This window comes from Drosophila arizonae, chromosome 2, assembly GCF_054131065.1.
Source record: "Drosophila arizonae isolate 15081-1271.41 chromosome 2, UAZ_ARI_1.0, whole genome shotgun sequence".
Taxonomy (NCBI): domain Eukaryota; kingdom Metazoa; phylum Arthropoda; class Insecta; order Diptera; family Drosophilidae; genus Drosophila; species Drosophila arizonae.
This window is the reverse complement of record NC_142922.1, coordinates 35,085,194-35,108,366: the sequence shown is the minus strand read 5'-3', so window position 1 is coordinate 35,108,366 and position 23,173 is coordinate 35,085,194. Positions and strand designations below refer to the sequence as shown.

General features: G+C 41.7%; 1 protein-coding gene and 1 long non-coding RNA gene across 14 annotated transcripts in view; one reads left to right on the top strand and one right to left on the bottom strand.

Annotated features, from left to right (window-relative positions):
• The first annotated feature begins 42 nt into the window (after window positions 1-42).
• LOC149270971 (uncharacterized) lies at window positions 43-22,937 on the top strand. The gene is made up of 2 exons (XR_016268491.1): window positions 43-12,380; window positions 12,466-22,937. It is a non-coding gene; the product is annotated as an uncharacterized LOC149270971 (long non-coding RNA).
• Myo81F (unconventional myosin 81F) overlaps window positions 12,835-23,173 on the bottom strand; it is a 281,418-nt gene continuing 271,079 nt past the window's right edge. For all 13 annotated transcript variants that reach the window (XM_089461766.1, XM_089461770.1, XM_089461765.1 and 10 more), the window contains 2 exons: window positions 22,736-22,939; window positions 12,835-13,105 (listed from right to left, as the gene is read on the bottom strand). In XM_089461766.1, the coding sequence (XP_089317892.1) occupies window positions 13,028-13,105; window positions 22,736-22,939 (282 nt within the window). In that variant the 3' untranslated portion in view covers window positions 12,835-13,027. The remainder of the gene's footprint in view (window positions 13,106-22,735; window positions 22,940-23,173) is intronic.

Sequence of the window (23,173 nt, the reverse complement as noted above, 5' to 3'; positions counted from 1 at the left end):
GCATATGCATGTTATAATCATAATCTGAAAGTTTCATGCAGATCGTACGTCCACAAAAAAAGTTATTAAACAATTAAGTTCTCATAGTAAGCGCACACTGCAGCCCATGCGTGTTTATGCGTGGGTGCTTGTGTGTGTGTGTGTGTATGCGTTTGTGTGTGTATGCGTGTGTGTGTGTGTATGTGTGTCTGTATGCGTGTGTATGTGTATGTGTGCCTGTGTGTGCGTACGTGCCTGTGTGTGTGTGTGTGCGTGTTTCGTGTGTAATCTGAAAGACTCGAAAAATTATTGAATTGCTCCAAGGGTTCAGGGGATCTCGTAGTCGAGCAGTCTCGACTAGAGCTTTCTTACTTGTTTAATAAGTTATTTTAATAGAATTATTGACGTCACCATTTCCCTTTATTTCCGTGAAGAATGTATGTCCCTGCTCGGGCGCCAGTTAAGCTCTCCCACACTAGAATACTAGTGATTGGGGACGCTGTGTTGGGTTCTTGTGAATATATAACAACTTGGTGTTCAATGAAATAATATATTTTATATAATTTGGAACAATAGGTCTAATATATTTTATATAATTTGGAACAATAGGTCTAAACTCTCTCTATTCCGAATATATTGTATCACAATATTTATGCTCATAACAATCGAGTGCAAAGGTCTTTAAATCCATTGCTGAGTAGGCAGATCTTACAGCGCAAGACTCTGTCGCAATAAGTAATATGATACATCACCCGCTGCTGTGGCATACATATAAACATATTTTTATGTAAACATTATATATATACATATACACTTTTATATATTTATGCATTTATACATTAATACACATAATTATTTTTACACTAGAAGACATATACATTTATACATAAACAGACCGCCGCTCCGCCGGCAACATATGTATATGCATACATAAGCGGACCGCTGCTCTGGCGACGTCACTGGCAGGGTAGCCAACCGATTTTAGCTGTACGTGACAATTGTCTTAGAATTAAGAATTAATTCAATAAACCACAAGCAAACCAATCGGATGTGTTTTCAACCAATTGCAATAATATAAGTGAGAACATATGATTTCTGGCATATCGGAAAATGCACAGAGAGAGTTCTCAGTGAGAGTTAACAGACGTGTTTACTATTGTGCTCTTGTTTTCCTTGTTGAATATTCTTATAAATTTCACATAATTGCGGTTCGGTTGTATATAGAAAATATCTATATTTTCCTGTGCAAGGTTTAATCCGTTGTTCACTGTGTTTTTAATAATTCGCTTTTTTAATTTGTGAAGTTTTGTGTGCAGCGTCGGTTCATTATTCGTTGTATTTTCGTTGCGCTCTGTAACGGCTGTTTGTTGTTGGACTCGCTCTCAACACATTTATACCTCTCTTGGTGCTTACATTTCTGTTTACATTCAGCAATTTTGTGATCTATCCCAATTGCCAATATGAGTTGCTGCAAAAAAGCTTGCACTTTCAGGCAAACAGTTGATTCTGCACAAGTGAAATTTATAAGTTGCTGGCTGTGTGATAACATGATGCATACTAAGTGTGCAGGTCTTACTGGGCGTGAATATGACAAGATTATGTCTACTACTAAAGCTGTTAGTGAAGGCGTACGCTGGTCTTGTCCGATTTGCTTGGAAAAACAGATCAACTTTTCTAAAATGTATACTGCTGTGAGGGCTCAATTTTTAAAACTGAAGAAGATTTCTATGCAGTTGACCAGTGACATGGCAAGAAATATTAAATCAGTATGGCTTTCAAAGTCCTCTCCCTCAATTGGAGACTCCTTTGTTGTCGGTAACTCCTTCTGTAATAGTACCGTCACCTAATTCGCTTGCTCCTCCCTCACCTTGCGCTTCTGTTTTATCGTCGGCTCCAAATTCTCTAGATCCTCCTTCAGCTTGTCCCATATCTGTTTCTCCTATTGAGGCTTCTATTGAAACTCAAGCCCCTGTCCCAAATTTGGTTACTACTTCTATTGTTGCTCAAACAAAGAGTGACAATAAGTCAGCCTCTCCTAGCATTACCTTATCTGTTGTCTCTCCTTGAAAGCACTAGGCACTACCATTGAGGCAGTATCGGCTTTTATCTCAAATAAGATTCCGGCTAATGTTTTTATATCGAAGTTTAGTTTCGCGACACCGAAATTGCTTCGTTCAAAATCAATGTGCCTATAGAATACTTTATAGAATACTTTATAGAATACTACTTGTGATCCTAATTTCTGGCCACCTCATGTAGTTGTTCATGAATTTAAACCCAAAAATCGTAACAGATCGATGCCTATTTCAGTAAATTTACCTTCGGTGCAATCTTCATCAAACGTTGTACCAAAAAACTAAATTACTTACCAACCTCTTCTCAGCTGTCCCTGATTTATCAAAATGTTCATGGATTTAAACCCAAAAATCGTACCAGATCGATGCCTATTTCAGTAAATTTACCTTCGGTGCAATCATCATCAAACGTTGTACCAAAAATGTACGTGGCTAAAACTCAAAACTTAAAAGTCTTTTCTTGCATAGTTTTAGTGTACAATATGATATTATCGGTTTCACTGAAACATGGCTAAGTAATAATTTTATTAATAGTGAAATTCTTTCAAGTAACTTCACTATTTATAGACTCGACCGTTCGTCGCGCAGAGGTGGGGGGTGGGGTGTTAATTGCGGTTAAGTCCATTATCCACTCTGAATTGTTTACCTTTTCGTCCCTTCATGATGTGGAGATTATAATGGAGATTATGCTCACCACATAAATTGTATTAAAGAAGTTAATGAACATGTAAATGATAGAGATTGTCTTCTTGTGTTCGGTGATTTTAATATTCGTCTTCAACTTGTAATGCAAATTACTTTATTCCGACAATTGATCACTATCTTTTTGATGAATTTTTTAACCTGTCTATGTTTCAGATGAACTCTATTTCAAACCATCTTAATAGCACTCTTGATCTTGTGTTTATTAATCATGATTCGCTCATTAATGTCGGGAGATCAACTCCTTTCTGCTTACCTGAGGATATATATCACCCCACATTAGAGGTTTTATTAACTATCGCTAATCCTCCCTCTACTACTCCAATGCCTTCTAAACCTAGTCGCTGTTATCGTAAATGCAATTTCGTTTTGCTTAACGAATTAATTAATTCAACAGGCTGGTCTATTTTATATGAGTCGGTTGATATTAATTTAGCAGCATCGTTTTTTTATTCTACCTTAAATTCTATTCTGTATGTTTGTGTTATTAAACAATTAAGTTCTCATAGTAAGCGCACACTGCAGCCCATGCGTGCTTATGCGTGGGTGCTTGTGTGTGTGTGTGTGTATGCGTTTGTGTGTGTATGCGTGTGTGTGTGTGTATGTGTGTCTGTATGCGTGTGTATGTGTATGTGTGCCTGTGTGTGCGTACGTGCCTGTGTGTGTGTGTGTGCATGTTTCGTGTGTAATCTGAAAGACTCGAAAAATTATTGAATTGCTCTAAGGGTTCAGGGGATCTCGTAGTCGAGCAGTCTCGACTAGAGCTTTCTTACTTGTTTAATAAGTTATTTTAATAGAATTATTGACACGTCACCATTTCCCTTTATTTCCGTGAAGAATGTATGTCCCTGCTCGGGCGCCAGTTAAGCTCTCCCACACTAGAGTACTAGTGATTGGGGACGCTGTGTTGGGTTCTTGTGAATATATAACAACTTGGTGTTCAATGAAATAATATATTTTATATAATTTGGAACAATAGGTCTAATATATTTTATATAATTTGGAACAATAGGTCTAAACTCTCTCTATTCCGAATATATTGTATCACAATATTTATGCTCATAACAATCGAGTGCAAAGGTCTTTAAATCCATTGCTGAGTAGGCAGATCTTACAGCGCAAGACTCTGTCGCAATAAGTAATATGATACATCACCCGCTGCTGTGGCATACATATAAACATATTTTTATGTAAACATTATATATATACATATACACTTTTATATATTTATGCATTTATACATTAATACACATAATTATTTTTACACTAGAAGACATATACATTTATACATAAACAGACCGCCGCTCCGCCGGCAACATATGTATATGCATACATAAGCGGACCGCTGCTCTGGCGACGTCACTGGCAGGGTAGCCAACCGATTTTAGCTGTACGTGACAATTGTCTTAGAATTAAGAATTAATTCAATAAACCACAAGCAAACCAATCGGATGTGTTTTCAACCAATTGCAATAATATAAGTGAGAACATATGATTTCTGGCATATCGGAAAATGCACAGAGAGAGTTCTCAGTGAGAGTTAACAGACGTGTTTACTATTGTGCTCTTGTTTTCCTTGTTGAATATTCTTATAAATTTCACATAATTGCGGTTCGGTTGTATATAGAAAATATCTATATTTTCCTGTGCAAGGTTTAATCCGTTGTTCACTGTGTTTTTAATAATTCGCTTTTTTAATTTGTGAAGTTTTGTGTGCAGCGTCGGTTCATTATTCGTTGTATTTTCGTTGCGCTCTGTAACGGCTGTTTGTTGTTGGACTCGCTCTCAACACATTTATACCTCTCTTGGTGCTTACATTTCTGTTTACATTCAGCAATTTTGTGATCTATCCCAATTGCCAATATGAGTTGCTGCAAAAAAGCTTGCACTTTCAGGCAAACAGTTGATTCTGCACAAGTGAAATTTATAAGTTGCTGGCTGTGTGATAACATGATGCATACTATGTGTGCAGGTCTTACTGGGCGTGAATATGACAAGATTATGTCTACTACTAAAGCTGGTAGTGGAGGCGTACGCTGGTCTTGTCCGATTTGCTTGGAAAAACAGATCAACTTTTCTAAAATGTATACTGCTGTGAGGGCTCAATTTTTAAAACTGAAGAAGATTTCTATGCAGTTGACCAGTAACATGGCAAGAAATATTAAATCAGTATGGCTTTCAAAGTCCTCTCCCTCAATTGGAGACTCCTTTGTTGTCGGTAACTCCTTCTGTAATAGTACCGTCACCTAATTCGCTTGCTCCTCCCTCACCTTGCGCTTCTGTTTTATCGTCGGCTCCAAATTCTCTAGATCCTCCTTCAGCTTGTCCCATATCTGTTTCTCCTATTGAGGCTTCTATTGAAACTCAAGCCCCTGTCCCAAATTTGGTTACTACTTCTATTGTTGCTCAAACAAAGAGTGACAATAAGTCAGCCTCTCCTAGCATTACCTTATCTGTTGTCTCTCCTTGAAAGCACTAGGCACTACCATTGAGGCAGTATCGGCTTTTATCTCAAATAAGATTCCGGCTAATGTTTTTATATCGAAGTTTAGTTTCGCGACACCGAAATTGCTTCGTTCAAAATCAATGTGCCTATAGAATACTTTATAGAATACTACTTGTGATCCTAATTTCTGGCCACCTCATGTAGTTGTTCATGAATTTAAACCCAAAAATCGTACCAGATCGATGCCTATTTCAGTAAATTTACCTTCGGTGCAATCTTCATCAAACGTTGTACCAAAAAACTAAATTACTTACCAACCTCTTCTCAGCTGTCCCTGATTTATCAAAATGTTCATGAATTTAAACCCAAAAATCGTACCAGATCGATGCCTATTTCAGTAAATTTACCTTCGGTGCAATCATCATCAAACGTTGTACCAAAAATGTACGTGGCTAAAACTCAAAACTTAAAAGTCTTTTCTTGCATAGTTTTAGTGTACAATATGATATTATCGGTTTCACTGAAACATGGCTAAGTAATAATTTTATTAATAGTGAAATTCTTTCAAGTAACTTCACTATTTATAGACTCGACCGTTCGTCGCGCAGAGGTGGGGGGTGGGGTGTTAATTGCGGTTAAGTCCATTATCCACTCTGAATTGTTTACCTTTTCGTCCCTTCATGATGTGGAGATTATAATGGAGATTATGCTCACCACATAAATTGTATTAAAGAAGTTAATGAACATGTAAATGATAGAGATTGTCTTCTTGTGTTCGGTGATTTTAATATTCGTCTTCAACTTGTAATGCAAATTACTTTATTCCGACAATTGATCACTATCTTTTTGATGAATTTTTTAACCTGTCTATGTTTCAGATGAACTCTATTTCAAACCATCTTAATAGCACTCTTGATCTTGTGTTTATTAATCATGATTCGCTCATTAATGTCGGGAGATCAACTCCTTTCTGCTTACCTGAGGATATATATCACCCCACATTAGAGGTTTTATTAACTATCGCTAATCCTCCCTCTACTACTCCAATGCCTTCTAAACCTAGTCGCTGTTATCGTAAATGCAATTTCGTTTTGCTTAACGAATTAATTAATTCAACAGGCTGGTCTCTTTTATATGAGTCGGTTGATATTAATTTAGCAGCATCGTTTTTTTATTCTACCTTAAATTCTATTCTGTATGTTTGTGTCCCTCTCCGCCGTATTTCGCCAGTTTCAAATAAGCCACCTTGGTTTACCAAAACTCTTTCGAGCTTGAGAAACATTAAAACTAAATGTTTTAAAAATTACAAAAAGTCTGGTTCAAGTATTGACTGGTCCAAATATTCCATTGCCAAGTCAAACTTCAGTCTTTTAAATTCTAGCTGTTATGAGAATTATCTTACACGTTGCAAATGTCAGTTTACTCGAGATCCCAAACAAATTTTTTCATTTGTAAACTCGAAGCGCAAATCTTCTGGTTTGCCGTCCTCATTTGTCCTTGGAGGAGAAAAAACTTGCAACGATCAGGATTCCTCTAATCTATTTGCTGATTTTTTTCTTCTGCTGATCTCCACAGCAGTTAATATCCATATTCACTTCCTGAATATGGATCTAAAAATAAATAAATAAAATAAATGTTTTTCTGTATAAATTGATTAGTGGTGATATTGATTCGTCCTCTTTGTTGGGTCGTCTAAATTTTTCGGTTCCGTCCCGAGCAACTAGACACTATCGTCCGCTTCATTTACTTGTATGCACTAGGGATTATTCTTTGCACAGTGCGTTTCATGTTCTTTGTGTTGATTTTAATAAATATTATCACGTTTTTATACCCTGAACCCATTTTCAATGGGAAATCAGGGTATAATGGTTTTGTTGAAATGTATGTAACAGGCAGAAAGAGGCGTGGCAGACCCCACAAAGTATATATATTCTTGATCAGGGCGACGAGCTGAGTTGATTTGGCCCTGTCCGTCTGTCTGTCCGTCTGTCCGTCCGTCCGTCCGTCTGTCCGTCTGTCCGTATATATGAACGCGTCGATTTCAGAAGATATATGAGCTAGAGACTTCAAATTTTTTTTTTAATGTCCGTAATTACAGCGCGCATATCAAGTTTATCATTAAAAATCGATAACTCATCCCGATCTTTTTTATCGATAAAAAACCTTATCGAAAACCAGTTATAAAATTATATCTTCTACACCTTTATTACTAGAGTCTCCAAATTTTTAATGTATGCTTATATGCAATTTATACAATTTCGGTTTTTGTTAAAATTTACCCCCACCCTTAAATTCACCTCCTCACCCTCACTTTTGTAAAAAGCGTATTTCAAATACTAGAGACTTGTGCTTTGGCAATTACATGCATATCCATGTTATAATAATAACAATCTGAAAGTTTCATGAGGATCGTACGTCCACAAAAAAAGTTATTAAGCAATTAAGTTCTCATAGTAAGCGCTCACTGCCGCCCATGCGGGTTTATGCTTGTGTGTGTAAATGTTTGTGTATGTGTGTGTATGTTTTTTTTTTTTTTTTTTTTTTTATATTCATTTATTGACAAAATTATATAACAAATTGCAAGTCGCGTGGTGGCTAGGATAGCGCGCGGTGCTTGCGGGACGGCGGGTAAAGCATTGCTTCGCAAGCACTATGCGCTACCTTAGCCTGAGACAGCTCGTCTTCTCAGTCGCTCGACTCTGCGGAGCTCCATCATCACCGTGGCCACGAAGGTGCTTGTTAGTTCCCAAGCTTCCTCCGATTCCAGCATGGCGTTGACTAAGTTGTCCGCTTTGATGGAGCGGCCCACTGCCTCTTCCAGACGACGCCTCTCCTCCAGGAAATGTCCACATTCGAAAAGAATGTGGTTGGCGTCTTCCACATGCCCTCGCTCGCACCAGGGGCACTCGTCAGATTCCTCGTGGCCAAAGCGCTTCAAATAGCTCCGAAAGCATCCATGACCCGAGAGGATCTGCGTAAGGTAGAAGTTAACCTCGCCATGTTTGCGGTTAACCCATGGTTCAAGCTCCGGGATGAGCTTGTGCGTCCACCGCCCTTTAGCTGAGCTATTCCACCTTCTTTGCCATCGTGCGATGCTGTTCGCCCTGACAGCGTTGAGTCGCGTAGGCCCGTGCGAATTCCGCTCCACGGCTTCGGCGACCAAATACTCCAGTGGCACCATACCGGCTATGACGAACGCCGCGTCATCGGAGATAGTCCTGAAAGCGCAGCTGACTCTGATTGCGCTCAGCCTGTAGATCGCGCAAATGCCTCGGCTGTAGCTCGGCGTTGCCATCGCTCTTGCCCATATTGGCGCAGCATAGAGGATGACAGACCTAATGACGCTCATTAGGAGGAGACGTCGTTGCTGTTCAGGTCCCCGCGTGTTAAGCATGATTCTCGAGAGAGCTCTACAAGAATCAGCTGCCTTTTTATGCAAATATTCTAAGTGCTCGCGGAAAGTTAATCTTGTGTCACCAAGATATCTTATCGCCCTCTTTGACGCAATGGTGACGCTGCCGATCTTTATATTGGCAGTTTCCACTCTTTTGCGACTGCTGACTAGTACAACTTCGGTCTTGTGTGCCGCTAGCTCGAGCCCAGCTCCTGTCAACCAGCTTCGTATGCGATTGATACTTTCGCGGCACATATCCTCTGCCAATGGTGTGCGCGCCTGCTGGTAGTTCCAAGCGCAGTACGCCGTCGTACATGATGTTCCATAGGAGAGGCCCCAGCACTGAGCCTTGGGGTACTCCAGCTGACACTGTATGAGTTTGGGGACCCTCACTCGTGTTGTATACCAGTGTTCTTCCTCTGAAGTAGCTCTTAATTATCTCTCTTAGATATTTAGGGATATTATATTGTGACAGCGCATTCAGTATCATATCCCAACTAGCTGTGTTGAAGGCATTCCTTACATCCAGGGTCGCGATGATGCAGTATTCCTTCGTCCCGTGCCTCCATCTGGTGCCTTGAATAGCGGAAGTGACCAGACCAACAACTTTGTTAAGCGCGTCCGTTGTTGACCGGGCCTTCCGGAATCCAAATTGGTTTGGTGACAGGCCTCCGGCGCTTGCAATCGCAGTCTCCAGCCTAGAGCAGATCAGTTTCTCAAACACCTTTCCCATGGTGTCTAAGAGACAGATCGGTATGTACGAAGATGGCTCATCTGGTGGTTTGCCAGCCTTGGGTAGCAATACCAGATTCTGGGCTTTCCATTTTGCCGGGAACGTCTCTTGGATCAGGCATTCGTTAAATAATTCGGCGAACGTACTTGGGTGCAAGGCGAGGGCTAGCTTTAGCGCACGATTTGGGATCCCGTCCGGCCCTGGAGCTGTGTTGGTTCTAAGACCTCGGAGAACTACTGATATTTCTTCCTCTGTAACTAAAACAATTTCAGTGCTCGTTGAGCCCTGATCAGCAGACTCGGACTCAGGGGCGTGAATGGAGCTTAAACTTTCTGGAAAGAGTGTTTCCACAATCGATTTAAGCTCCAGACGATCCGTAGGCTGCACCTGTCTACCTGCGTATAGTCTTTTAACTACTATCTTATATGCCCTGTCCCAAGGGTCATATTCGGCTGAGTCGCACAACTGTAAAAAACATTCTCTTTTGCTTGCCCGAATGGCCTTCTTCAGCTGTCTTCTAGCTGCCTGGTAAGCTAACTGTTTCTCAAAAAACGTTGACCTACCGCGAGCCCGTTGGTAGCTGCTTTTCGCCTGGATGCATTTGCGACGAATGTCACCTATTTGCGTATTCCACCAATACGTAGGCTCATGTTGTCGCATGAACTGCTTGCGGCGTAACATGCTGCTATTTGGGCTACCATTTGGCATGCTCTGGCCTCAGCATTACCAATTGTACCCAGAGACTGAATGGCCTCTGAAAAGACCGTGGGATCAAAAGTATCTAGCCGATACGACTCCCTCCACAATGTTGACGCCCTGGCAGGTGGCTCACCTATTGTGAACAGAAGTGCCGTATGATCGCTGCCTGTATAGCTATCGCAATGGCTCCATGTTGCTCCCCGAAAGAGGGATGAAGTGACAAAAGTAATGTCGATAACAGACCCGTATCCCGCCCGACTGAAGGTGTACTCATGGCCAGTGTTGAGCAGTGCAACATCTAGTGTCGCGAAGATCTCCAGTAGGATACGACCTCTGGCATTTGTTGTGGGGCTACCCCATTCTAGCGCCCAGGAGTTAAAATCTCCAGCTATAATGGCCTTCCGACCCCTAGCATCCTCGGCAAGCTCGTCGAGCACCGTCGTGAATTCACTGAGCTGCATGATGGGGGCCAGATAGCAACTGTAAAGCCATAAGCTACAATATCGGCCACGTACGAACCCATTGAATGACTTAACATTCGAAAGTACGTTCGTTGAGTTGCCGCATACCCACAACGCAGCTTTGCCATTAACGTCTGTTGACCATGTCCTAGGGCAGCTGGTTCTACAGTGGTGAGGCTCACAGAGAAAAGCTACATCTATACATTTTTCCCTAATGGTCTGCTCTAGAAGATCTTGGGCAGCAACACAATGATTTAAGTTAAGCTGCAAAAACCTTAACATTTCATTTTACGAGCAGCTTCACGGTAAGATGGGCACTTGAAGCTGCCTGCTGAATGGTCCGTCTGCTTTTCACCTTTCCGGATGCAGAGGCTGCATTTTGGTGGCTTGGTGCACTGTGACCCATTTCTCCACACCTGAAACAGGCGCCCTTTAAGTCACAGTCGCTGACGCAGTTTGCTGCCATATGACCGTAATCGAGGCACTTGAAACAGCGTTTAGGCTGCTCCACGGCTCGGATACGGCAAACTACCCATCCTATTCTAATTTTGGACAGCTCGAGCAGAGTTTTAGCTTTCCCAATTGGAAGACCAACCGTAGCTCTTTGCTGTCCACCAAAAGCTGGCCGAAGCGATTTGATAGCCTCAATGGGGAGTGAGCTATCCCTCAACTCCACCCTAATTGCCTCCAAGATCTCCTCTTTGGTCGCTAACTCATCTAGATCGCGAATCTCAACTTGAGCCGATTCGGTAAGTATTTTAACTACCGCTCGGTCTCCCAAGGCCTTGCCTACAGCTTCGTGCAGAGCCTCAGCGCTATGCTCCGGCTTCCTACTCAGTTGCAATAAAAGGTAACCCTTAGCTGTCTTCCTAATGCCTTGAACGTCGCTGTTCAGATGCTTCAAATTTGGGTCGCTTTTAACTACACGAAGCATGTCCGCATAGCTGCAACCCCCTACGCCTGAAATCGCAATCGCGTCAATCCTGGGACGTTTTTGCATAGGCTTTCGCCCTTCAACGACTGTCCAGCTGCTCTGGTTTGTCTGTCGAGCGGCATGGTTTGAAGTTTCAGCTGTAGCCCGTAGAGCCATTGGTTCTTTTGGGTTCGCTGCACTTCTATTGGGCCTCGGCTTTTTTGAGGGAGTTTTCCTCTGTTCGGAGGCAACTTCCCTCGACCGCTTGGGAGTATTGCTACCCACTGTAGCACTAATGCTCGCTGCCTTAACATTTTCGCCTACTTTTTAGAGTGGCGTGGTCTGCACTTCACAGTTTTTAACCGAACAGTTGCAGAACGCTTCGGCCGTCTTGTGAAGGCTGACCGCCTAGCCAGCTCCTCTCTCATTAAGGCATTTATATGCCGCTGACCCCCAAATAAGGCAGACAAACCCTCTAGTGTGGCTCCTATTTGAGCTAACGCTTCTTTTAGTGACTTGGGTGCGTGGCACTCAGCCACTGGAGCCTGATTAGAAGTCGACGGCTGCGCCAACGCCCTCTGTTGTTGCTGCGGCGATCGCTGCAACGAGGAACGACGCGCAAAAGCTTGCAGCTCGTCCTACTGGCTACTAATATAATCTGAGTTTACAACCCGCAGTAACTTAAACTCAACTACAGCGAGAGCCCGAAAGTATGCACTACTTTTAATAACTGCTACTTCACTCCAGCAGCTAGGTTGCTGTCTTTGCTAAGGCTTAGCAACGCACCAACGTTAGTGAGCAGCTGATTGCCCGATGCAATTTCCACCAATTTGCGCAAGTGTGACGCCTAAAGTAACAAAATTTACGCGCCCACAAAAGACAAGGAAAGGAAAGAAGCCCTGACGCCAAAACACTGACGCTATCGCCCCCCCTCTCTTGCACCTCCGAATTATACCGCTTGGGAATTCCACGAACCGAGTAAGTCTCTGGTAGTTTTTTGAGGTCGCTGGGTACGCCGCGCCCACAGCAAACACGTTGACTTCAGTTCTTTCCACTTTCACAGGGGAAAACACAGTTCAAGCTATTGTCTACGATGGACCACGATGATATCGACCGCACTCCGTGAAAACGCAACTCGAACTCCATGTGTGTGTATGTGTTTATGTATGTGTATGTATGTGTTTGTGTATGTGTGTTTGTATGTGAGTGTGTGTATGCGTTTGTGTCTGTAAGCCTGTGTGTGTATGTATGCCTGTGTGTGCGTACGTGCGTGTGTGTGTGTGCGTGTTTCTTGTGTAAGCTGAAAGACGCGAAAAATTATTGAAATAGCTATTGCTCCAAGGGTTCAGGGGATCTCGTAGTCGAGCAGTCTCGACTAGAGCTTTCTTACTTGTTGTCAATAGCTTTAAGAAATAAATAAATATTATATTCATTACAAACATGTCATTTCTTTATTAAATAATACAGTTTTTATTAATATTAGCTGTACTCACCACCTTGAATATATTATATTCATTACAAACATGTAATTTCTTTATTAAATAATACAATTTTTATTAATAATTAGCTATAAGGTCCAATTTTAACTGATCGTCTTAATATAAGGAACACGTTGGTGTGAGAATTTATTGATTTAAATTGGAATTCATCGCCTTTTTCACTATTTCAGAGTATTCATTTATAAGCGTTGCTATCTGGAAAGCCTGAAAAATAAAAATAAATTATGTTAATATTATATAAATTTATGAAACAAGTAAGAAAGCTCTAGTCGAGACTGCTCGCTTACGAGATCCCCTGAGCCCCTCGAGCAACTGATACTTCAATAATTATTTCAACGCACACATACACGCACACACACAGACATAGACACGCATAAACGCGCATTGTCTGCAGTGTGGGCTTACTATGGGAACTTAATTTTTCAATAACTTGTGGATGTACTTTTCTCATGAAACTTTCAGATTATAATTATAGCATGGATATGCATGTAATTGCCAAAGCAAAAGTCTCTAGTATTTGAAGTACGCTTTTTACAAAAGTGATGGTGAGGGGGTGAATTTAAGGGTGGGGGTAAATTTTAACAAAAACCGAAATTGTATAAATTGCATATAAGCATACATTAAAAATTTGGAGACTCTAGCAATAAAGGTGTAGAAGATATAATTTTATAACTGGCTTTCGATAAGGTTTTTTATCGATAAGAAAAGATCGGGATGAGTTATCGATTTTTAATGATAAACTTGATATGCGTGCTGTAATTACGGGCATTTTAAAAAAAAATTTGAAGTCTCTAGCTCTTATATCTTCTGAAATCGACGCGTTCATACATACGGACAGACGGACAGACAGACGGACAGGGCCAAATCAACTCAGCTCATCGCCCTGATCAAGAATATATATACTTTGTGGGGTCTGCCACGCCTCCTTCTGCCTGTTACATACATTTCATTCATTTGTCACTAATGCATGCACAAGTCTCTAGTATTTGAAAAACACCTTTTACAAATATGTGGGTGAGCGGGTGAAAACAAGGGGGGGAAATTTTAACAAAAACCGAAATTGTATGATATATTCTAGCTTTAAAGATGTAGGAGATATAATGTTGAAACTATAGAGTGAAAGCAAAAAAAAAAAAAAAAAACAAGTAAGAAAGCTCTAGTCGAGACTGCTGACTACGAGATCCCCTGAACCCTTCGAGAAATAGCTATTTTAATCATTTTTTGCGTATTTCTGCTTACACAAAAAACACTCACACACACACACAAACACATACACACACAAGCAGCCACAGAGGAAGAAATCATAGTAACTCTCCGGGGTCTTAGAACCAACACTGCTCCAGGGCCGGACGGGATCCCAAATCGTGCGCTAAAGCTAGCCCTCGCCTTGCACCCTAGTACGTTCGCTGAATTATTCAACGAATGTCTAATTCAAGAGACTTTCCCGGCAATATGGAACGCCCAGAACCTGGGGTTGCTACCCAAGGCTGGCAAACCACCAGATGAGCCATCTTCATACAGACCGATCTGTCTCTTAGACACCATGGGAAAGGTGTTTGAGAAATTGATCTGCTCTAGACTGGAGACTGCGATTACTAGCGCCGGAGGCCTGTCACCAAATCAATTTGGATTCCGGAAGGCCCGGCAACAACGGATGCGCTAAACAAAGTTGTTGGTCTGGCCACTTCCGCCATCCATGGCACAAGATGGAAGCATGGGACGAAGGAATACTGCATTATTGCGACCCTGGACGTAAAGAATGCCTTTAATACAGCTAGTTGGGATATGATACTGAATGCGCTGTCACAATATAATATCCATAAATATCTTAAAGAAACAATAAAGAGTTACTTCAGAGGAGAACACTGGTATACAACACGAGTGAGGGTCCCCAAACTCATACAGTGTCAGCTGGAGTACCCCAAGGCTCAGTGCTGGAGCCTCTCCTATGGAACATCATGTACGACGGCGTACTGCGCTTGGAAACACAAGCAGGCGCGCACAGTCGCAAAAGAGTGGAAACTGCCAATATAAAGATCGGCAGCGTCACCATTGCGTCAAATAGGGCGATAAGATATCTTGGTGTCATGATAGACACAAGATTAACTTTCCGCGAGCACTTAGAGTATGTGCATAAAAAGGCAGCTGATTCTTGTAGAGCTCTCTCGAGAATCATGCTTAACACGCGGGGACCTAAACAGCAACGACGTCTCCTCCTAATGAGCGTCATTAAGTCTGTCACCCTCTATGCTGCGCCAATATGGGCAAGAGCGATGGCAACGCCGAGCTACAGCCGAGGCATTTGCGCGATCTACAGGCTGAGCGCAATCAGAGTCAGCTGCGCTTTCAGGACTATCTCCGATGACGCGGCACTCGACATAGCCGGTATGGTGCCACTGGAGTATTTGGTCGCCGAAGCCGTGGAGCGGAATTCGCACGGGCCTACACGACTCAACGCTGTCAGGGCGAACAGCATCGCACGATGGCAAAGAAAGTGGAATAGCTCAGCTAAAGGGCGGTGGACGCACAAGCTCATCCCGGAGCTTGAACCATGGGTTAACCGCAAACATGGCGAGGTTATAAATTGCATATAAGCATACATTAAAAATTTGGAGACTCTAGCAATAAAGGTGTAGAAGATATAATTTTATAACTGGCTTTCGATAAGGTTTTTTATCGATAAGAAAAGATCGGGATGAGTTATCGATTTTTAATGATAAACTTGATATGCGTGCTGTAATTACGGGCATTTTAAAAAAAAATTTGAAGTCTCTAGCTCTTATATCTTCTGAAATCGACGCGTTCATACATACGGACAGACGGACAGACAGACGGACAGGGCCAAATCAACTCAGCTCATCGCCCTGATCAAGAATATATATACTTTGTGGGGTCTGCCACGCCTCCTTCTGCCTGTTACATACATTTCATTCATTTGTCACTAATGCATGCACAAGTCTCTAGTATTTGAAAAACACCTTTTACAAATATGTGGGTGAGCGGGTGAAAACAAGGGGGGGGAAATTTTAACAAAAACCGAAATTGTATGATATATTCTAGCTTTAAAGATGTAGGAGATATAATGTTGAAACTATAGAGTGAAAGCAAAAAAAAAAAAAAAACAAGTAAGAAAGCTCTAGTCGAGACTGCTGACTACGAGATCCCCTGAACCCTTCGAGAAATAGCTATTTTAATCATTTTTTGCGTATTTCTGCTTACACAAAAAACACTCACACACACACACAAACACATACACACACAAGCAGCCACAGAGGAAGAAATCATAGTAACTCTCCGGGGTCTTAGAACCAACACTGCTCCAGGGCCGGACGGGATCCCAAATCGTGCGCTAAAGCTAGCCCTCGCCTTGCACCCTAGTACGTTCGCTGAATTATTCAACGAATGTCTAATTCAAGAGACTTTCCCGGCAATATGGAACGCCCAGAACCTGGGGTTGCTACCCAAGGCTGGCAAACCACCAGATGAGCCATCTTCATACAGACCGATCTGTCTCTTAGACACCATGGGAAAGGTGTTTGAGAAATTGATCTGCTCTAGACTGGAGACTGCGATTACTAGCGCCGGAGGCCTGTCACCAAATCAATTTGGATTCCGGAAGGCCCGGCAACAACGGATGCGCTAAACAAAGTTGTTGGTCTGGCCACTTCCGCCATCCATGGCACAAGATGGAAGCATGGGACGAAGGAATACTGCATTATTGCGACCCTGGACGTAAAGAATGCCTTTAATACAGCTAGTTGGGATATGATACTGAATGCGCTGTCACAATATAATATCCATAAATATCTTAAAGAAACAATAAAGAGTTACTTCAGAGGAGAACACTGGTATACAACACGAGTGAGGGTCCCCAAACTCATACAGTGTCAGCTGGAGTACCCCAAGGCTCAGTGCTGGAGCCTCTCCTATGGAACATCATGTACGACGGCGTACTGCGCTTGGAAACACAAGCAGGCGCGCACAGTCGCAAAAGAGTGGAAACTGCCAATATAAAGATCGGCAGCGTCACCATTGCGTCAAATAGGGCGATAAGATATCTTGGTGTCATGATAGACACAAGATTAACTTTCCGCGAGCACTTAGAGTATGTGCATAAAAAGGCAGCTGATTCTTGTAGAGCTCTCTCGAGAATCATGCTTAACACGCGGGGACCTAAACAGCAACGACGTCTCCTCCTAATGAGCGTCATTAAGTCTGTCACCCTCTATGCTGCGCCAATATGGAGCGATGGCAACGCCGAGCTACAGCCGAGGCATTTGCGCGATCTACAGGCTGAGCGCAATCAGAGTCAGCTGCGCTTTCAGGACTATCTCCGATGACGCGGCACTCGACATAGCCGGTATGGTGCCACTGGAGTATTTGGTCGCCGAAGCCGTGGAGCGGAATTCGCACGGGCCTACACGACTCAACGCTGTCAGGGCGAACAGCATCGCACGATGGCAAAGAAAGTGGAATAGCTCAGCTAAAGGGCGGTGGACGCACAAGCTCATCCCGGAGCTTGAACCATGGGTTAACCGCAAACATGGCGAGGTTAACTTCTACCTTACGCAGATCCTCTCGGGTCATGGAAGCTTTCGGAGCTATTTGAAGCGCTTTGGCCACGAGGAATCTGACGAGTGCCCCTGGTGTGAGCGAGGGCATGTGGAAGACGCCAACCACATTCTTTTCGAATGTGGACGGTTCCTGGAGGAGGGCGTCGTCTGGAAGAGGCAGTGGGCCGCTCCATCAAAGCGGACAACTTAGTCAACGCCATGTTGGAATCGGAGGAAGCTTGGGAGCTAACAAGCACCTTCGCGGCCACAGTGATGATGGAGCTCCGCAGAGTCGAGCGAATGAGAAGACGAGCTGTTCCAGGCCAGGCATTGTGCTTGCGAAGCAATGATTTACGGCCGTTCCGCAAGCATCGCGCACTATCCTAGCCACCACGCAACTTGCAACTTGCAAACGAATATATAAAAAAAAAAAAAAAAAACATTGTAAACGCATGGGCTGCAGTGTGCGCTTACTATGAGAACTTAATTTTGTAATCACTTTTTTGTGGACATACGATCTTCATTATACTTTTAGATCGTAATTATAACAATAATATTCGTGCATTTGTCAAAGCACAAGTCTCTAGTATTTGAAATACGCCTTTTACAAAGGTGAGGGTGAGAAGGTTGATTTAGGAGTGGTGGGTAAATTTCAACAAAAACAGAAATTGTATAAAATAGGAGATATAATTTTATAACTGATTTTCGATAAGGTTTTTTATCGATAAAAAAGATCGGGATGATTTATCGATTTTTAGTGATAAACTCGATATCCGCGCTGTAAATACGGACATTTAAAAAAATGGAAGTCTCTAGCTCTTATATATATATTGGAAAATCACCGATAGCTATTGCTATCATCATTGCATCATGGCATTTAAATTACATATACAATTTATAAAGTTTTGATTTTTATTATATATTTATATCCATATATTGAATACCGGCTTCAGCTAACAGCAGATCTGCGCGATTTTCCTATACATGTGCACACACTCATCGTCTATTCTATGCGTATAGACAGAAGCGCGCCTTTTCTCACATTCTTAGAGTTTCGATTGATTTCTGGACTTTCTAGCCGTTATTGTAGTTTTGTTTGATGGCGCTCTCTTATTAAGCTATTCTATTTCAGCAACTGGCTGATCAAGCAAAGCAGTGGCGCGGGTGCTAAGGGTGACGCAAATTATGTTAGAGTAGAGGAGGTTTGAAACCTCTTCGATGTTATTATTATTATTATTTTTTGTTTTTTTTTTTCATACATATTTCGTTTTATATAAAATAGATATTTTATTGGGTAGATGCGAGCTTGAATGAATGGCACTTAATACTTTTCTTTTTCTTAGTCAAATAATTTTATAAGTTTAAATTTACGCAAATACATCGATAGAGGAGGCCACCAGTAACTCAACTATTTAAATTTGAAGCTTCTAGCTCTCAAACTGTAGGAGATATAAACTTTTGCGGTTTGCCACGCCCTCTATGGGCGAACATATGTCTACCATAGCTCGTTGGACTTGGGTGGTCAACCCGCATATGTATACCAAATTTCAGGTCTCTAGCATCAATAGTGTACAGAATATAGCCGAATTCGAAAAATCTCTAGCTTCACTAGCGCCGAAATAGACTGCATTCATAGGGACAGACGGACGGACAGTAAGACGGATATTGCACTTATTTATAATAAGTATAACTATTCCAGACATAGAATTGCCACACACGCACACATAACGAAGCGAGAGCAAGCAGCCGTAGGCAAGGGTCAAGGGCCTACGTCGGCTGCTCAGCGATCGTGCGCTAGCACGAAGCGGCATGAAGGTGTCAATTAGAGCGATACATAAAACAGTCAACAACAAAAAAAGGAGAGATACATAAAACGGCCAACAACATTGAAGCGCAGTAGAAGAGCTTGCAAAGAAATGTTTGGCCACAGCAGGGCTGTGTATGCGTGCGCAAATGAGCGTACGAAAAACGGTATCAGGGCGATACCGTACCCGGCCTAGAACCCAGCAATAAGGCAGGGTAGGCTAGAATACGCTGGAAGAGGACAAACAGGACCAATTATAAGTTAAAAGTCTCGGCAGCGGTGGCAGTTGCGAAAGACATGGATTTTACCAGTTCTCAACACCAACCCGAAAATTTTTCTGCAGCGTTTCAACAGAGTGTGGTTGCGGACGCCTGTCACACGACTGATGTCACCAGCTGTGAGATTTAGGCGTCGGAAGCAACGACGCACAGTTGGACCTCTGCTGAAAGAGCGTGGCAAAAATAAGTAAAGTCATAATCACCGATTTTGGATTTTTTGATGCCATTGGAAATTAACCATTGGGACAGGGGTTCCAAAAATTTTTGAAAAAAGGTGAATGTAAAGGGTAGTTATACCCCTCAAAGTTGGGTAAATTTTCAAACTGAACCGAAACCTAGAAATTTTGTAAAAAAAAGTTGCAATTTGCGACCGAACTGAAGCAAATATAATGTACGGATTATTGACTTCTTGGTATCGTTGGAAAAATTGGCTTATTCCCAACAAAATAAAAGAAAAACAAGTAAGAAAGCTCCAGTCGAGACTGCTCGACTAGGAGATACCCTGAACCCTCCAAGCTGATATTCTAATCATTCTGCACTTCTTTTATGCACACAGACATAAACATGCATCCACACGCACGCATAAGCCTACGCTCTGCTAACTGCGCAGTAAGCAGCGACTGCGCTTGGGCTGCGCTGCAGTGTGGGCAATATTATGAGAATTTATTTGTTGAATAACTTCTTTTGTAGACATAAGATCTTAATGAAACTTTTAGAGCGTAATCATATGGTGAATATGTGTGCACATTCCAAGTCCCAAGTCTCTAGTACTTGAAATGCGTCTTTTACAAATTGGGGGTGAAGGGGGCGTGGTATCCAAAATCTGTAAATTACAAAATCTTTGTATCGATTAACTTTATATACAACGCAAATTTGGAGACTCCATCTCTAAAAATGTTCAAATTAGGCTTAAAAAACAAAATCAATTTTTCGATTATTCTCGATAAAAAAGTTATCGGACGATTTATCGAAAAAATAAAGCAAACTCGTACTGCGTATGGTACTCACGAGTATGCATGCCAAATTTCAGCTCTCTAGCTCTTATAACTTCTGAGATCGACGCACTCATACGGACGGACGGACGGACGGACGGACAGACGGACAGGGCTATATCGACTCAGCTCGTCGCGCTGATCAAGAATGTATATACTTTGTGGGGTCTGCCACGCCTCCTTCTGCCCGTTACATACTTTTTCACAAAACCATTATACCCTGATTTCCCATTTTCAATGGGTTCAGGGTATAATTATGTCAATTCGTTATTAGTTTACGAGATAGATTCATTCTAGGTAACGTTAAAATTTTGCCCTTTTTTTTACCTAAAGTGGATTAAATATATTGATTCCCGGCGATTCCCAAACTTCGGTTTATACACACGAGTTAAGAAATGTATATTCTACATTCATAAAAAATTGGCTGCGCGAATTTGCGATATTGGTTTCCTATAGAAAAAAACTAACCCAAAATCGGCATAAAAACGCACAAAATGTACTAAAAACGGTCAAATTTGCATACAGCTGTATGCAGTAGGTAAAAATGCCGACGGCAAAACGTTTGTTGAATAGGGTTGGGTTTTTTATAAATTGTTGTTAAAATTTCCGTTGCTGTCCCTTTTTGTTTCTACCTAATCAAAAATATTGTCAACAAACACTTGTTATTGGTCCCTTTTTTTTTCTACATTAAGTTTATTAGATATTAACCCATATATAAAAGAGTGCAAGCAGAAAAACTAAAAAAAAAAAAGAAAAAAAATAACAAAAAATCTGATTTCTAAGAAATAATTATTAAACTAGTAATATTTAAGAAATATAATAAAATAAAAAATATATTTTCAATCAAAAAGTTTACTTTTTCATACAAAAATGTGTAATTTTTGACTAAAATCACATTTTTTATGTTTGAGGTAATACTGTGAAGCAACCTATTCACACATCACCTTATGCTTTAGCTCAGCTCAAGCTTGAAGAATTCTCTTTCGAATGATTTTTAAATTTTCGAAATACCTTGCTTGGTTCAAAAGTTATGATTTTTGCAGCGCAAAATGAGCAAAGGTCCTACTGTGCGACGTCTGTGGCACGAATTCCTAGCAGCAGTAACAGAAACGACTGCAGAGCCCCACCGGAACACCCTCAATAGTCAGAATAACAGCCGGAACCAGCAAAGAGACGTCTACAACGGCGAGTGATAACGAGTGGCAAATGGTATAAATGCCAACTGCCACTCGCACATGCGTCAATTCCACCGGGGGCTGCAAACACAATATGTAAGTTTTGCATGACGTTCAGCGATCAGCGCGAACGGAATCTTCGCTTCAACAGATTCTGCAATGGTTTCGTGTCGCACGCACGACGATAATTAGCCGCGACCGTTAGCCGAGATGCCGTTCGGGCCCAGGTGATAGTAGTGGACACTTTCACTCGCAGGGCAACAATGGTACATCGGCCAATGGGAGGCTGTCACGTGATTTGGCGGGAAAGCGGCGTCACCCCACTTTACCGTTTTCTGGCACGCGAACAAGCCACGAATCAGGGCCTGTGGCTGGGCCACAGAGAAATTAAAGTGAGAGCGATGAGTAAAGAGAGATAAATGGAGAGCCGAACAAACTCCCAATGAAAGTGCAATGTACCGAAAATCAACGCTAGTGGAAAATAAGGACATCGAAGGACTTCCTGGAGATCGTGGGAACAGAAAAGACATCCAAAGGGGATCCTTGCAACGACTATAAAAGGATAAGAGACATTGGTAGAGACGAAGACAACGCCAGCAGCTTTAGCGAGGTCTGCACAGACAGGAGCGAGTCAGCTAGTAGCGAGTCGCATAGTAGGAGTGGCCTGTATATCCCAGCGAACCGCCGGAGCTTATAGAACCAAATCCTGGCGCTCTCTGAAACGCTCAACACTCTCCCAGCCGGAGTACGCTGAGCTTGCTCTCGTTCATCCTGTGGCAGGTGTGTCTTGCAGAGGCGAGTCGCCATAAATTGTACTCTAATTGAAGTGTCAAATATACATTACGTTTAAATCTAGATCCCAATTGACTAATTATTATCGCAGGGGCTTCAACAATTACATTTGTTGGCACGAACTCATAGTCGGCTGAAACTAGCTTATTATGCGAAATTTACGTTATCTATAGATTTTGATTTAACTTAATCATTAGGAAAATTCGAAACTTATTTTATAAACGTATATTATATCATTACCTGAGATGTACTTAAAATAACTTTAGATTGCTTCTTTTCCGTTCCAGTAAAAATCATCAGTGAATTCATATTAGGCGAGAATGATATCAAAGATTCATATTCATGTGAGCATAAAATATTTCGTGATCTGTGCTCTAGTAAATGGATACCATTTTGATCAACTGCTAACCACAACATCCTCGGCCAATTAGAAGTAAAAGATTGCTGCAATATATATTATTTAGATTTTAATTACATTTAGTACGGTTAAGTAATTTAGATAATTTTGTGTAAGTCTGTAAATATACATATATTAAAACATTAACTTCCTGGGCTAACATACATACATTTTTCTATTGCTGAATAACAACATGTACTAGAATCTCTATTTATTAATCTTAAATGATTATCTTAAGGAGATTATCTTAAGGAGAGCAATTCACCACCAGTCAGAATAAT